The sequence below is a fragment of the Balearica regulorum genome, chromosome 12 (genome assembly GCF_011004875.1).
Source record: "Balearica regulorum gibbericeps isolate bBalReg1 chromosome 12, bBalReg1.pri, whole genome shotgun sequence".
Classification (NCBI taxonomy): Eukaryota; Metazoa; Chordata; class Aves; order Gruiformes; family Gruidae; genus Balearica; species Balearica regulorum.
In genome coordinates, this window is record NC_046195.1 from 15,008,548 (window position 1) to 15,026,053 (window position 17,506).

At 43.7% G+C, this 17,506-nt stretch overlaps 1 protein-coding gene across 5 annotated transcripts in view; it reads right to left on the reverse strand.

Annotated features, from left to right (window-relative positions):
- Positions 1 to 2,972: 2,972 nt before the first annotated feature.
- Positions 2,973 to 17,506, reverse strand: part of ABHD2 (abhydrolase domain containing 2, acylglycerol lipase) — a 41,891-nt gene continuing 27,357 nt past the window's right edge. For all 5 annotated transcript variants that reach the window (XM_075764601.1, XM_075764604.1, XM_075764602.1 and 2 more), the window contains 5 exons: positions 14,976 to 15,068; positions 13,188 to 13,301; positions 11,868 to 11,937; positions 10,930 to 11,014; positions 2,973 to 9,348 (listed from right to left, as the gene is read on the reverse strand). In XM_075764601.1, coding sequence (XP_075620716.1) covers positions 9,152 to 9,348; positions 10,930 to 11,014; positions 11,868 to 11,937; positions 13,188 to 13,301; positions 14,976 to 15,068 — 559 coding nt within the window. In that variant the 3' untranslated portion in view covers positions 2,973 to 9,151. The remainder of the gene's footprint in view (positions 9,349 to 10,929; positions 11,015 to 11,867; positions 11,938 to 13,187; positions 13,302 to 14,975; positions 15,069 to 17,506) is intronic.

A 17,506-nucleotide genomic window follows, 5' to 3' on the forward strand; every position in this document is an offset into this window, starting at 1 on the left:
GGTCCCTTGTGGCATGTGGCAAGGAAGAGGGGTGCAGCTTTTTGGGCACAGGCGCTGGCTGCGCTGCTGGTTCTAAGGAAGCCAGGAGTGTCAGCGCTTGGTAGGAGACCCCTGTCCCCCCATCACTGACTGCTCTTTGGCACAGGGGCCAAGGAACCAGCTGTCTCCACCCTCCATGCATCCCAGAATGAGACCCAGCCCTGCCTGAGCAAGGACCCCCAATTGTTAGCCATCTGCTCCAATCAAGAAAGAGAAAACAGCCCAAAAGATGCAAAGAAGAACCCAAATGGGGGCCCAGGTGGAGCTGGCTCTGCCTAATTCCTGCGCAGGCAGGAGGAACAGAGGCTGCAGGAGCCACTAAGAGTAGGATATGGATTTAAACCACAGGACAGTGAAAGACAAGCAGAATATACCCTCCTAAATCCTTTAAAAGCCTCAGCACAGCTCTTTCTCCTAGTACTGCACCATGAGATGGAGCTCAGTCAGGGAAGTCCCACCAAAAGCCACCACAGAAGGCAGAGGAGGGTCCTCGGCTGGCAATTGAGCTCTGCCTGATGCTAGTACTAATTAGCCCTTGCTAATGTGGAGACAGCAGGACCCCGGGGTGGGGAGGAGGCAGGCAGAAGTAGCTGTGTCTCAGGGAAGGCGGTCTGTTCTGGGTCATGAACCAGGCATCTCCACCAAGGAGCTGATCAGATACTCGTTTCCAGACTGTCTTCTCCATTGGTGAGCAGCAGGGCTCAGAGAGGAGCAAGGCACTGGTCTCTGCCCAGCTTACCTTCTTCTCTGTCAACCTGGTCCCACAGCATGGTGCCCCGTCCCCCCTCCCTCCCAGCTCTGCAGCGACACACGGGCGCCTTTCATCAGCCAGAGGACCAGAGCCCCACCTGGAGCTGGGCGAGGTGGAGGGTGCTGACAAGAGCCGCATTCATCAGGGCACTGGCTCAGGCTCAAACCAAACAGGACGTCGGCTCCGAAGCTGCAGGGAGGATGGGGCCTGTCTGGGCAGAGGCAACTGGGGTTAAATCTGTTTTCTCCACAGACCAGCATGGCTGGTCTGTGCACGGCTTAGCCAACCTTGTGCAAGAGCCCAGAGGGAGAGCAAAAGGCACTTCTCTGCTGCGTTTGGCTCCTTACTACTTGCAGGGCTCTTCACAGGGCTGGGAAGTATCTGGAGCCATCCCAAGGAAACAACCCTACAATGATCATGCCAGTGCAAACAACAGCATAGCTTGCTTGGGAGACAGAGCAACTACAGCTCACTTGTAAAAACAGAAAAAGACAAAAAACAACCCCAAGCCTGTGGCTGCTCACCACTGCTGGGTCAAATTGTCAGCCGGTAGCTCACTTTGATGGGGAGATAGAGAACAGCATAGCAAAGAGAGCAGGGACCATGATCCTGCTTTTGGCAGGGCTTTTCTATACCCTGGGCTCAAAGAAGTGGTTAACCCTTTAGATGTCAGTCTCCCGGCCAGAGATGCTGTTGTGTGGTTCTGCCAGCAGCTGAAAGATCAGGAAATCCACTTGCGCTCCAGTAGGAAAAAATATCATATGACGATTTCTGCAGAAATGCACGAGCCAAAAGCTTTGACACATGCTCCGGGGAAGCTGTTGTCCCAGAGGAGAGTCCTTCCACACGCTGCAGGAAGGACCACAGCTAAGCCCCACGTCCTGCTTCAGGTCTTAGTCCTGGCACAGCTGTAGGTCTGACTCCAGAGGATTCCTCCAGCCTGCACAGGACCTAGTGATCCCAGGAGAACCTAGGGGCTGACACAGGACTGTCAGAATCTGCTCTTACCCACTAGCAAAAATAGCCAGGCATTCAGCTTTTTAACCTGATGCCGTCTCTATTCTCCACAAGGCAGGCATCAGGGACCTCTCTTGGCCAGAAGACAAAAAATAACTGGGAAAGGCTTGAGTATCACTAAGGCTTGTGTCACATGCTGCAAGGGAGAAAGTGGGGAGAAGATAAAGTATCCCCCAGCCAGCTCCTTGGGTCAGGGAAGGCTGAGCTGCCAGCCACTGAGAAAGCCACATGCTCCTTAGCTCACGAGCCTGCTAGACACCCTGCCCAGCCCCAGCACACGTGAGAACTGGGGCAAGTGTTGGAGATGCTCCTATATAAGCAGGAATTGTTTAGACTGACTTCTCCCTGAAGGCTTTCTGTAGCAGCTCTGTCCTTGTTCTGCTCTCTGGAACACAACAAAGGAAGAAGGCAGCTCCAGCCAGAGATGACAGTGGTAGCAGAGGCTGGCACACCATCCACATGGTGTTGTTACATTGGCCTCCTGTCCAGTCTTCCCATTTATAAACTTGACACTTCAGCTTTCAGCAGAGCCAGGTCTTTGAGAGGTAGGCACAGAAGCTGCAAAAAAGGAAAGGTGGAGAAGTGGAGAAGACACCCCCAACACTGTTACCACTCCTGTCATCCTCACCCCAGAAGTATGGGAGGAGTACAAGCTTGAGGTTTCTCCCTCATAGGAGGGGTTCACAGTCACATTTCCTACAACAATTAGGGCCCTTGCATTTACTACTAGAATAACCAACTAGTGGGCAACAGGAAACAGGAGTTACTGACAAAAGTTGACCTGTCTGGAAGGGCAGGAACAGCAAGCCAACTCCTGCCTTGGTGCATACCCCAGGGAGATAAGGACAGCCTTCCACCAAGGCAGCCTTGTTTTAGACAGCACTAGTGCATGGAAACGAACATCTTGCATGTGAATTTAATGTAAGGGCTAGGGCTAAAGGATTGCTCTTGTTCCTCCTTTAGCTAATCCAATGTAACTGAGGGAAGATGTTTAGATACCCACTTGCATTTTAATCAATATTACCTTGTTGGCCCAATATATTCCCACATCAGACAATCTTCTCCTTGCTACAGAGGAAGGGAGTAAGAAAGCGTGGTGGCCATGCCTGTCAGGAGTGACAGCTGGACTGCACTACCCAATAACATTGCACACAGTCACTACATGTAGCACTGACTTCAATAAGTCCTTTATTTTTAAATAATGAAATCCCACTGAATCAAAGATAACAAAATTACATTGTTTTGCAGTGACCTCCATTTTATACCACGCAGAAGAACAAAAATTAAAGAAAAAAATCAAAGACACTGTTATATATATTTATATATATAATTTTAAAGGTAAACATCAGCAGATATAGAAAAATTGCATTGCTAGTTGCAAATCATCTCCCCTGCAGCTGTCAGCTCCAGAGAATCTGACTCCGAACATGGCAGCAGGGAAGGTATCTCAGTATACAAGCTTTTTCAGGGCAGCATTTAGAGATAGTTCCAGAGAATTATTTTGCCAATTTGAAAATATTTATACCTCTTCAGCTTGGGATTTTCAGAGAAAGAGGTTATGCTTTCAATAAGAACATCCAGTGATCTGTCACTGGGAATTATGGTCAAGCTGTCAAGTAACACAATGAGAAAACATGCTCCATTGGAAAGCTGCTGACTTGGGCTAAGCAGTAGGGTTTGGTGGTTTGGTTATATCAAGTACAAGTGGGTTTTGTTTGGCTTTTTTTTTTTTTTTAAAAGCTTCACAATTAGCAGGAGCCATCAGAAGGGTCAGCATCTCAGCAGAGCTATAGCAGAGATCCTAGAAGAAAGTTCTGTATCTAATCAGAACTCTTGCATGAGCAGAGGCAGACAGTGTGAGCTTGTCATTCAGACAGAAGCAAGAAGGCTTTGTGTAGAGCCACCTTGTGGGATCAGGCTCCTTACTGGCATTAAAACCACCAGGGTTAGGTAAGACTGTTGGGTGAGAAGGAAAGACATGGCCTTTAGCAGGTGCAGGGCTGGAGCTTTTGGAGAGTGTCCGAGAGACTTGGAAAAGGATGTTCAATACTAGCAAATCCAACCTGATAAATGCTGCCCTGGATTGCAGTTTGTGTCCATTGGATTAACCAGCAAACTCAAGATTACAGATGTTCAGAATGCAACAGTTCAGGACAACCCTAGAAACCCTTCCACCACAGCATGGAAAGCTGGCAACTGTTTTGACTCATTGATGGCAGTTACGCCTAGGCTCCCCCAACAGCTGAGAAAGTCCTGGTCAGTGTAACACGCACTCCCAGTGATAAAAGGAAGACCCCTTCCTTGGGCCAGCGTGGCTCAGAAAACTCAAAAGTCCTCACACCAAGAAAAGCCATTTGGTTTTCACCTAGAAGCCATGAAGAAGATGCTGCTTTGAGTCACTGTGGCTCCAGGACCTACCCAACCAACAGACCCAGCAAAGGAGTAAGGACACATGGAGCACAACAAGCCAGAAACAAGATGCTCTTCACAACAAATGACATATACATGCAGCACAAGGCTAGGGCCTTTTCTGGTCTCCTGGAAAAAGGCTGTGAAGAATTTCAGTAAGCTCTGGACAGACATAGTATTTCTAGAAAAACTTGGAAGCAACCCAGGTGACTAAACTGTTTGGCAATTAAATCCTGAAGTTGCTACTCTGCTCCTTCTCTTGAGATGTAGTCACATCAGCAATTTGCTTCCAGCTATGCTACTGAAGAGTTAATAGACATAACAACTTTGGGATTGTAAGGTAACAACTCGCATATTAAGGAAAGCAAACCCTCCTCCTATGACCCAATCCCTACTGCTAGAGGAGCAGAGAGCTGAAAAAGATCCACTGCTTATATATATTAAGCCTTAAAATCTATTGTAGCTAGTTATAGGCTGCCCACAAAGGTCCTTTAAGTCAGCACACCTGTACAATGTACGTTGCCAGAGAAGTCACTACCTAGTGTCTGAAAATACATTTGCTAAAAAGCAAAGCCCCAAAAGCTCTGACAGAGCTGTTACTGAAGTCTCTAGATATGCTGATGTCAAGGGAGGAGAAAAAGGGCAAGGCACCATGTGTCAAAGGGCTGTGGTCTAGGAACTTCTGACAGACCCAGGACAGATGACACAAAGGTAACTTGGCTAAATTCAGTACTGAAGATAGTAGTTCTTTGCTTAATGCCCTGTCTTTGTAACATGTATCTTCATAAACAGGAACTGCAGGAAAAAACTCAGGAAAAGACTGCAGGGATATTCAAGTGTCTGTCTTTACAGTGTGACTACAACACTGTCAGGCCCATTTGAAAACACCTTCCATTTAGAAGCTAGCACAGAGACCATTAAAAATGCTGGCAGAAGCTGCAAGTTCCCTGTGTTCAGTAAAAGCAAGTCCCAGCTGCTCACCTACAAGCTTCAGATCCCTCCAGACTCTGCCAAAGATGATGGCTGGACCAGCCTAACCATCAAACAGTAATAGTTCTGAAACTTGCTGATTGAGAGTGTCTTTCAGGTTTATGTTCAAGTGCTACTTACATCCAGTGACAGGAAGGAGGTGTATATACCAGGTGAGACTACCTGTGGAAGAACTCTGCTAATGCTTTCTCTAATCCCAGTTTGAAACTAAACACAGCAGATGACAGATTCATCATGCTGTAATCTTGAACTGCACTATCAGACTATCCTATAATGATCTACAAGTGCATACTTCAACAACCTCACGTGCCTTGAGAAGGGATGAAAAAGATTACTTCATCTCTAAGACTTAAAAAATTCAGATTGCATTTAAGGTTGAGTTCACTGGGCAAATGAAAACCATCTGCCCACATCACAAGACTGATACTGCCTTATTTTGGGAGAGAAGAGTATTTCAGATTAGGATTGGACAAAGTCCCATGCATCCTGGGGCACTGGCACAAGGTATCAGTTGCCAGTTACTGTCAGCAGCAGGATTTGATGCAGGATTTGATACACGATTCCCTTCAGATGACATGTACTGCAGCTTAACTTTCTACTCTCCCACTTCCAAGATCTCTAAGTTACTGCTGCAAGTCTGACACCATGAGCCTTGCTTTGAAAGCAGAAAATTGGGTGGGATGGGGAGAAGAGGTTTTTTTTCCCCTGCTCCTACCTACAGGTTTAGTAAACTGAACCTCAGGCTTCAGAAGCCTTGCACAAAGAAGCCATGACAAAAGCTCTTCTTCCCTAAACAGGCTAGAATTAGTTGGTCAAGTCACAAGTGTTTTGAACAGCTGTAGATGCAAGTGCAAAAAAAGGAGCAAGACAGACTCATATTACTTCTGTAGTTGAGAATTTCAGAAAGTCCACAGCATTGGCACTTCTGAAGTATGAAGGCTTAAGGTTGCAGGACAGGAAGGAGTATTCCTCGAAAAGACCCTCCAACTTTAAAGCAAAATCTGTTTTATTAGACAAAGCTACAGCTCCTGCTGCTTTGAGAATTGCCCAGTTTCTCACCTTATTTTAGGAGACATGCTTAAAAACTGGTCATTGATTGACTGGCCATCTGCTGTAGTGAAATCAGTTTGAAATGAAGGTACATTTGATAAGGTAGCTTGTTGATACCTCAGAAAAAAAAAAAAGCTGTTCTAAAGCCTGGTCTGTCAAGAATGATCTTTATAGAACAGAAGGAAGAAAGTTTTTTTCCCCCAAGAAAAAGCTTCCCAGGACAAAGCTCCGCTTTCAGAGGGACTGGCATGGCTTGGCCAAGAAGGAAAGGCAAAATACTTGCTTTGCCTCAGCATTAACCTTCCCAGACAGTGCTGAACCAGTTCTCACTCTCCTGACTTTCATGTTCTGGGCCAGTCAACAACTGAACTGTTCCACCAGCCTGGGGTCCTGGGAAGGGAGCAGAGCTTCAGCCACTAGGGGAGCTGGGCAGAGAGCCCCTGCTTTTGATAAAGCTCTCAAGCTGAGGAAGGCAGACATTTTTCTCTCCAAGGAGGTCAGATGCACACTGACGTTTCTTTCATAGATATCCACATGTTGGTCATACGATGGTTTCTTCACTTCAACAGCAGTATTGGTACTAAGGACAACTTCTGTTCCTTGAGAGCTGTCTGAAGTTGATACTCAGCACAGTAAAGCTGGATTGAGGAAGGACACATGAAGCACAGGAAGGGCAGTTTTGTTTTTTCAAGGCAGACAGCCATGACCTGTGTAAGCTACAGCTATAATATACTATGAAACTTGAAATACTTCTAAAGTTGAGCCCACTGGAGATGATAACCATATTCCCCTACACACCTAAATTTATACTGTATCTATTTGATGTGTACAAGCATTGCTTACACTCCACTTCTGTTGAAGCAAAAAGATATTTAAGTCATATCCAATTAATATTACATGAACAGCTACTTAAAATCTGAAATGTCTTTTATGACATATTTTAGTGATATATGGATGCAGTATGAATAAGAGGATAACAACATAAAGACGAGATATCCATCAGCTAAGAATATCCTTGCTAACTGATGCCCTAAAGTAGTTCTTAAGGAACAGCCACAAGCATGGCCAAGTCTTGCTATAGCTTTACTTAGTCACATCTTTGATAAAAAAAGGAAACTTGGATTTATTAACAAGGAGAACATGCAGATATCCACAGTTCATTCTAACAGGCCAAGGTGTCTGGCCTAAGGCAAATTAAAGGAATTTCCTGATATAATGCACCTTTGCTACAATAGTAATTATTGCTTTATTAAAACAAAAACCCATCTCTCCAACCTACTGAAGTTCAGGGACAGGGCAGTCCAGAAGGCTTGCTCCCCTATATTACCAGACTGAAGTCTTGCAGCTTGTTTCACCCTTAAGCTATAAACTAAAGTGCCTGGAACACAGACCAAGGCTGAAGCAATAAAGTGCTAATTGATGTGGGAAGTGTGACAGGAAAAGAACTTCACTGCCACTGTGATAAAGAAGTTGTAAGAATGGACTAATGAGACTACAATATCAGTAGAACAAACAGTAAAAAAAAAAGATTCTGACCACAAAATTTCAGTCTCCAGATTGTCATGAGACAACTTTCCTTCCAGGGGATAGACTAGAGTCTTTAATAACAATCTTGGCACAGACCATTACGGCCACTTGAGGGAAAAGCACAAGTGAGTAGGCATCTTTCCTGCAAACTGCTTTTACACTTCACACATTAAAACTAGAAGAGGATGTCTGTGTGTGGAAAAGGAATTCAAATGAGGAAGAGCCCAATGTCTTACTGGAGCCAGTAATCCTACAGTATTTACATAGATATGGATGTAGTTTGCCATGCAAAGACATAATTTTAGTTGTACAGGGCTAGAGACAACCAGTTCCCCAACAAACATAAGGCAAGTCTTGTGTCTGAAAAACATTTGATGCTTTGAAAGCTAAGGGGAGGAAATTTGGTATTATTTACCCTAATATAAGGAAAGTAAACCTAAGTAGATACCTTTCCCTCATCCCACTGACAAGTTAATCCCTAAGAGTACATAATTGTCTACGCAATATTCTTAAACAGATTGAGCTCACAGAAAGATCCTACAGACTCTTAATCATTGATTTCCATTTGGAAGCCAGAGCCAGCTTTAAAAAGCCCTGGGTTAAACAAGAAATTCACTACTAAAAGATGACTACGTATAAAAAGAGGCAGAGATGAAGAGAAGGTGACTGATCTGGTCTTGGTGCAAGAACATGTCTACATAAAAACACTAACTAGTATTACCAGCCTGCAGCTTTTCTCTACCTGGAGTCCCAGCATAAAAAAAAAAAGACACCCCAATCCACAGATAGCTGAAGCATGGAAAAGTTCAGTATTTTTAAACTGATTGACTTGTGTAAGTGCATTCCTAGGAAGTAAAAGGCTCCCTTGAGACGGTGCAAGGCTGGAACTCTACTTGCAGTCAAACATCTGTTTTTCCAAGCCACATTTTAGTGGCTGACTGAACCATTCACTGTCTTGTGGCTTGGTACAGGGTTTTCCAGGACAAGGACAGAGGAAAAGAGAGTCATCTACATCTAAACAAGTGTTGCAGATCAAGTTTTTGACCAGCAGGTGAAGGGATTTTGACATTTGAAACTTCTGCTATATTAAAGCAAGCAGACTTTAGCTCAATAACCCTGTAAAAAGTCACAGTCAGCAACTTAACTCTTCAAGCAAACCAGTAAATTACAAACTCAAGTGACTATATATGCAAAGATGCTCTGACCAGATATTAAACCTCTGCTTTAACTCCACTTCGGAAGAAAACATTGTGATCAAACCCCAGCCACAGGATATCAAGGAGAATGGAAACCTGAAGCAGCAGGTGAGGAAACAAGATGTTCCCAAAGAGTGAGATATACTGACATGATCCAGAGTCTTTGGGTCAATTACTCCTGGCCAGATACAGCCTGCTCTGTGTCTGAGCAGTGAGATTTTGTCTTCTCCCACTGGCAGATGGCATTGGCATACTGTACCACAAGCTTATCCATCCAGGTAAGGGGTTCTGGAAATAGTACAGACCCCTCAAAAAATCCCAGGTGGCCTCCATGAAGGGGCAGCACATGCATGACGTTTTCTCTTTTCTCTGTAAAACAAAAGGAGGCACAAATTTCCAGAAGGTTATCATCTTGGAGCTGAGAACAAGACCATCTTAAGTTGAGACAATCAACTCTATCCCTGGCATAGCATCTGAACCAAAGGAGCAGTCATGTGTAGGAAGCAGCAGAAGCACACTGACAAAGGCCACAGATACTTTGAAGTCCAAAACACATAACCTTACTGCTTTACAGAACAATCTGCAGGAACCAGTCCCAGGCAGTACAAGAAGGCTGCCCAAGAAATGTTGCTGGCTGGGCCCTTAGGGCAATACAGGTATTGCCATAAGAATGCTCATTCTTTGACAAATTAACATCTTTAACTCATGTACACTGGAGCTAGGACTGTTAACATCATGTTGAGCTGTGCCAGCTCTGACAGTTGTCCTGGGTTCAGCTGAGATAGCATTAATTGTCTTTCCAGTAGCTGCAATAGTGCTGTGTTTTGGATCTAGTATGAGAGTGACATTGATAACACACTGATGTTTTTAGTTGTTGCTAGGTACTTATAGTGTCTACACTAAGTCAAGGACCTTTCAGTGTGTCAAGCACTGCCAGGTGCACAAGAAGCTGGGAGAGCACAGCCAGGACAGCTGGCCCAGACTAGCCAGAGGGATATTCCCTACCATAGCACATCATGCTCCGTATGTAACTGGGGAGGCAGATTTGCTGCTCAGAAATATACTGGGCATCAGGGGTCTTTTTTTCTCTGCTTTTTTTCTCCCCTTCTGCATGTGGTGAGCAATTGTAATAACAAAACAAGTTATGTACAAGTGTTATTATTATTGTCTTCCTTTGTTATCCTATGAAACTCTCTTTATCTCAGCTCGTGAGGTTTGTTTTTTTCCATTCTCCTCCTCATCCCCTTGGGGAAGGAGGGGTGAGCAAGTAGCTGCATGGTGCTTAGTTACCAGCTGGGGTTAAACCATGACACAGTACATCAGCCACCTTGTTCCATGTATGGTGATAAAATCCCTGTGCTTGCTTCTTTCTAGAAGCAGCTGTGGATAAATTCTCAGCTCACAGATTTCAACCAGGAAAAGAAGTGAGCCCTGCCTCCCTCCCTGTGCACCCGCTATTTGTGTGATGAAGCAGCCACCAGCTCCCACGTTCTGAGCTTCTGAAGGTAATTTGCCTTTTTTCTTGGCTGAAGATAGACAGCTCACAGAACTCCTTTCAAGGGAGAGATCTAGTTCAGTACCAGAGTCATGCGTATGCCCCCACCCCACCCCGACTTGATCAAGACTATCACTATAACAACCCAGCTTTCTACTAAATCTCAGTGAGGAATGAAAACAGGAGGAAGCATTTTTTGATTCAAGAATGTAACCTACTGGCTATCAACACAAGCCAACACAGCAGAAGGTGCCTGAAAGGGCTCAAGTTCTTCCTGCTTGAGGTTAGCCTTGTTAGTTCTAGCAACTGGTGATTTAAAGAGGCTTAGTATACCTCCCACAGGATTACAGATGTAAGGAGGCAAGTCAAGCTGCTTTGAAATCATGGATCATGATGTGATAAGGAAGCTGCAGGCACACAAATATGCACAGCTGGAGGAGACTGCTTCAACATACCTGAAAGAGCTCTTGGAATTGATAGAAGACTCTCATGCACAAGAGGGTCATCAGCAGCATTAACCAACAGAAGAGGAACATAGATCTGCATCAAGAAACATGGCAGAAAAATAAAACAATAACGGGTTGGTTTTTGAATTTCAGCCTATCAACTGTAAAAGCATCTTAGCTTAACTCAATTAAGACATCTTATTTCAGAGTTGCCTGGTACCTGGAGCTGTAAATTAAGACTCATGACTTCTTACCAATGGAAGTACTGCAGCATTCCCCCCCCCCCCCCCGCCCCCGCCCCAACTCAACTGTATGAAAGGGGCAGGGGTGCATCAGAGCAAATACAGATTGAGTCACACATCTTCCCCATTCTCAGAATTCAAATAGCTACACCCTTTTTTCCTCTGCATTGCTTTGCACATCAGGCAGCTAGTGCCAGCCCTGTTATGGACACCTTGGTTAAAGTCCAGGAAACTCCCTTGGAATGTCTCCATCCTCTGGCTCAGTAAATCAAGGAAGAATTAATCTTCCAGTTCCACTTCTGCAAAACTTTGGTCTGCTAAGCATCTGCCTGCCAGATAGTGTCCTGAGTCTCTTCCACAGTATCTAGCAAGCCTTTCTTCCTTGAAACTGCAGGATCTATGCCACCCGCCCATTGCCCACCTTATCCTTGTACACTCAGAGCCGTTCAGCTGAATGCATGGCTTTATTTAGATCACTTGGGTGCTACTACCTGTCAGTTATAAGCTCTTAAGAGTCCAGAGCATTTAGCTCCAGTATTAAAGGTAGCAAGAACTGAAATCCCACTCCAATAGACTGTGCCTGACTATTTCTGAAAATCCCAGCTAAGACAGCTGTGTCTAGATATCAACAACAGAAACCGTGGAGCATTTTCTCTCCAGTAGGAAAATGAAGGTACAAGAGCAGTCTCTATTGCAAGATCTTACTCTGTGCAAGTAATGCAGGCAGCTTTCTTCTTCATAGTATTCCTTCAGGGAACTGTAGCCATGGAACTTCCTGAAAGAGAGAAGACTGTCATTGCAATCATCTGCTTCTAGTACCCACGTGACCCTTCAAGTGGGGACATCTATACAAAGATAAGAGCGATGCCTCGATTTTCACGGACAACGTTTTTTTCCTAACCAGTGTCTCTGCAAAACTCACCTTGGACAGCACATGTTTTTATGCTTTCTGTGCTTACTCAAACATCGTGACAGCATGGGCAAATTAAACATGCAAGTTGAAGTCTAGCAGCCTGCAGGGCATTTCTTTTGAAATATCCCACTCCCCTTAAGTAAATGTACATATAGAAGATAAAGTTATGATCTTGTTCATTACCTGAAAGCCTTTTCAAATACAGAACCACTGCAGTTTATGAACCTCAAACATATGGGACAAAAGGGCCTCCCTACAAGCCATGCAGAATTCATTGTGATTCCAGTTCTTTGCCAATTCCTTAGCACTCCATTCCAAACTAAGAATTCAGTAAACTTATACTCAAGTGCCTTTTTTTTTTTTACTGACATAAGAGACAACATACCTGTTGGCCCAAACTAGAAAGGCCTCAGGGATGAGGGACAAGTAGGGAGATTTCCCTAGGAATCGCTTTTTAAAAGCCGGCAGCAATACTCCCAATCTGCCAGAAGTGTTACAGCTGTATAGCTGACAGTTTACAGCTTCATTTTGGAAAGATGTCAATGCCTGATACAGAACATGCCACAGTATGAACGCTGCCACTGAAGAAAGTGCTATGTAGTTTTCAAGGACACAGGCAGTAACAGACTACTGCTTCATAAAGCAGAGAGCTTAATTTAGGTGTTAGTATGACAAGTAAAAGGTTTATTGTCTCTACCAACCCTAATGTTTATTGAGAAGGCAGTAGTTTTTTGGTGAGAAGATTTTTTCCAGAATTTGAGCAGGGCTAAGGACATTCATGAGCAGTTCTGAGCTGCTTTCCACATTCTGCACTCTGTTTTGCTAGAGTTTGCAGGCAGAGCTGGCCTCTTCCTACATTAGGGAAGGCTGCAGGTTCAGACATTACTGATAAATAAATGCCTCCTGGATGATTTTACAGAAGCTGTGACTGTCAATAGTATTTTTTTTTTCTGCTAAGTTTTATTCAATGTGAAGGCAAGGAAGAATTTGAGGTTGTCACCACTGTATTTCAGCAGATTCCTACAGGCACAGGAAGGGGCATGCAAGAGCAACACTTGACAGAGAATGTACTTTCAGAGTTCTACAGAGGATCAGAGAATCGCCCTTCATACCTCATAACGTTATCATCAATCTGCATAAGGGATGTTGCTGTATAGAGTTTGCTCAGATCAGCATCTGACAAGCTTTGTGGCTTCTTCATGTTGTTATCTCCAAAAAGAACTTGCCTGAAAGAGTAACATCAAGAAAAACATCCAAATAACATAATAAGGGCAGCACAGCCATGACCTGTTCAAGGACAGCTGTGTTTACCAATTCTGACAAGATAAGACTAGAAGTGGGCTACATGAGGTTTTCTTGGGAACAAGCACAGCTTATTTGTCCACTTCCCTTTGCAGCAAGACAAACAGAAATCCTAGCAGCCTCATCATAAAAAAAAATAAAATGTTTTCCTGTTATACTGAAAAACTGCATCAGTGGCCTCTGAAAAGAATCTTCCTGGAACAGACAGCACTAAGGGTACTTGGAACAGAGGCTGCATGTTAGAGGGAGGGTCCTTTGGCTTCAGACCAAACCTGTGGGTGGCTCGGGCGAGAGCACTAGTGGCCCTGGGCATAGCAACTCCTTCACCATCTGGTCCTAAAGCTTCCCAGCACAGATATTAGGTTAGCTCACACAGCAGAAATTACCTTAGCAGAAAGCTATTTACTATGGACACTTTTCATAATTAGTTATTGCCCTCAGGGGAGGAGGTGTTTCTTTACCAGAACAAACTGCTCCCCTAACAAATAGAACAAAAGCTGCAAGTTGGAAAGTAGTTTTTATTCCCTTTCAGAGGCAGCTGCAGGGCAGAGTAGTAGAGAGGCTAGGTTTGATTTGGGGGAGCTGCCTTAGAGCACAAGTGGTTATGGAAAAAAGTTTACTTAACAGACTTGCCTTAAAGCCAGCACTGGCTTTTTCTGGGTTATGAATTTAACTACTTTTTAATGGGGGCTTACCTAACTTCACATGTTAAATTTGGTCAAGTTGTCTAAATATTTGTCAATCTGGAATGAATTATGTGGATCATCCCTCATGTCAGCTGTCCTAATTCCTTCTACAAGGGTTTCATACTGCAGAAGAGTGTAAACAATGAACTAAAAATTTGCAAGCAACACATGCTCTTAGTTGGAATGGGTCTTAGATATTCCCCTCCTTTTCCCTCAAGTCAGGCAACTTCAAATATACACAGATGAGGTAATTACACATTTATTACCCTAGAAAGAAGTACCCAGAAAACTTTTGATGAAGGAAACAACATTGAGCATGTCACCTGTTTAACACACACATTCTTTTGCTGTGCGAGAGCCGTGGATCACAACAACAGAACATGGATCCTACAAGTACACTTATACTCCAGGAAGAGTAACACTAAGTATTTTGCTAGCTACTCACTCTTTCTAGAGGAACAGCTAGAAGCCAGAGCTACAGCTTGACTATTTGCTTATTTGACAAACAGCAACCCCAGTCAGCAGATCTTGAAGATTAGTCCTACCTCAGGTAGGTGGCAGAACAAGAGGCTCCTTGAATAAGGAATTCTTTGGCTAGAAGTGAAACAGATGCAGAATACTACACTTTGAAGTCTAATTGCATTGTTTTGCTGTGTGCATCTTGTGTATTCATTAAGCAAGTTTCCTCGGAAGGCAAAAAGACAATAAAGCCTGCTTTCTTCTAACAAGATCACCAAAGATTATTTGTATATTTTACAGTATATGAATGAGATTAGATGAAGAGAAGAGGATCACCAAGCAAGGAACTGGTGTGTAATCTTTCAGGAATCCCATTTTAAAGTACTGAGAAGACAAATCCAATATAGCAATTGGCCCAATCAATACTATCAGTGTAACTATGTACTGCAGTACCTGTGAGAAAGGATGATTTTCTTCATGTTGTCTGCCATGAGGAAGTTATAAAATCTTCTACATTGATCCCACTGCATGAAGGTTTCCTGTGCCCTAAAAAAAAAAAAATCACAGTGCAGAACAGTCAAAGCTGTTAATGGAGAGCTGAAAGATCTAATTAATACACTGTAACATCTTATGGCAGCCTAGAGGCTATGTAAACAAATCTCCAGGCCTTCCCTGCCATGGCTTAACCTTTTCCAGGAAATGACTTCCACTTTGATGGAGTTCAGTAGTATCAGAAAACATATCTGCAGTCTCATTTTGCACAATGCAATTAGCTGTTTTGATCAGAGCATTTAAGAGCCATCAATCAAGATCTGCAACACTGACAAGAGGATTTTAGCATTGCTTTGCCTAAGTTGAATGTAATTTACCTAATGGAACTACCAAGGAAAGGACTAAAACCTGTTGCTGAACAGAGTGTTGTCTATTGTGCATATAGCTCTGCAGAGGAAATAATTTGTGCAGGTGTTTCCAGTATGGACACTATTATTGTTTTAACTTCATTGGCAGGAACTGCAGAAATAAATGCTAGTTGTAGCTGCAAGTGGCATCTGAGTTGAAGTCTTTACCTATTCTCAAAGCAGAATAGCACTTCATAGCTTATCTGTTATTAAAACAGAATTAGTCACCCATACTTCTGTGAGCTCTGCCAGATACCAGCACTCCTTTGCTATGCAGGGTCATGGGTAGGTTATAGCTTTACTCTTAGCAGGGTTTGCTGTTACTGAGGAAACACACTATCATTTACCGAGCAACCAAAGAATGCTGGGAGCAGTTTCAGCTACTCAAGTGCTCCTACCACAAACATTAGCATACCCTGAGAACTACAGCAGATTTAGCACGACCTCCCAAGCCACAACCTGCAAGCCCCCTACCAGAGCAAAAGAAAGCTATGTTTTCTTGTAGTAAGCCATGCTGGAATATAGAATTAAAACACCCCAAAACTTTCTTATCTTTGTCTAGCCAGACTATACCTACCATGTTTATGCCAGGGCAGGGGAATAATGGAAGACAGGAATATGCACATTTCTTCACAACTGATTTTCCAAGCAAATCTTTTAAGTTATTACAAGACATTTGAAGTTAAAGCTACTACATTTCCCTCCAGTTCCTGCAGTGTACAGTAGTACTCCTAACATGAAGAGCTGCAAACACTGAAAAAAGGCAGCTTCTGGTATTTTGAGGACTGCACAGGTTTCAAAGCCAAGGATTCTCCCCACAGCCTGTAGCTATGGTGAAGATGCATTCCACGAGATCAAGAACCAGAATCAAGCCTGTGCAGGCAAAGATTAAGGAATAAGGAGACTTGTCCCCATTCAGCCTCAGGGAACAAATTCCCCAGACTCTGTGTTAATTCATTAAACTAAGAGCCTCATTCTTCTGGCAGATCCTAGTATTGCTGCTACTTTATTATGTCCATCTATAGGGCTCATGCTTAATGCTCTGGAAAGGCTTTCATATTCTAGATCCCTGGTGCACCTTGTTCACCACCACTTTTTTTCCCCCCTTCACATCCTAAAGTTATTTGGGGGATAAAGGCTGTACAAGCTAATAAAAAAGAAAATGAAATTGTAAACTAAACTGGTCACATCTACCTTGGTAATCCACTTTCACATAGCCCAGAGGGATGAGGCCAGTTATTTTAACCTACCAGATCAAGCCCAGGAAGGTTAAGGTTTAACCACTCCACCTGGAGGTGTTCCATACTGAAGGCCAGGTGCCCACCACACATACCTACTCCCTCCCACCTCTACAACCAGGGGCACAAGGTCCTCCCTATCCTTTTGTCATCTTAGTAGATATTTACTGATGTTGCTTTCTCCTAGCTCTTCAGCTAATTAGCATTTTAAACCAGCAGTGGATATTAGGTAGGGAGACAAGATCTGAAAAGCTTTCCTGGTGATTGCGCAGTAATGCACAGCAGATGGTTTGTGACTGGAGATCTGCTAGTAGATGTTCAGCCAGCAGGTGGAGTCAAGAGCTCAATAATCCACACAACCCACTGAAGACTTGCATTAAACTCAGACAAGCAGCTGTTATTTTTCCACACAAATATCTAAGTGCAGTATTGTTAAACAGGTTGTCCTTGCCCTGCTATTCTACCAGCACATCATGACCTACTACTACAGAAATCGGATTAGGGAACAGCATTACTCATCATTTTGGAGACCAGAAATACAATATTGTGTAACCGCAGAAAATGAACCAAAGGGACTGCAGCCAGATGTGATCCTTGCAAATGCTGTCCGATGGCTGCAATTGAGGACCTGGCTTGAAAAGGATGCTCTGTGCTCCATGCCAGCACCCCAAGAAAACTAAGAACACTTGATTTGAAACAAAACAAAAACTGTTCCTGAAAGCATCTGTTCAGATTTTAAGGGTGTGAACTCATAGGGACCTAGCAGTAGATTATAGACTTTTTTAGCAGTAGTCACATCTGATCTCAAAAGGGATTAGGGGCATACTGAAATATTACTGAAGTGCAT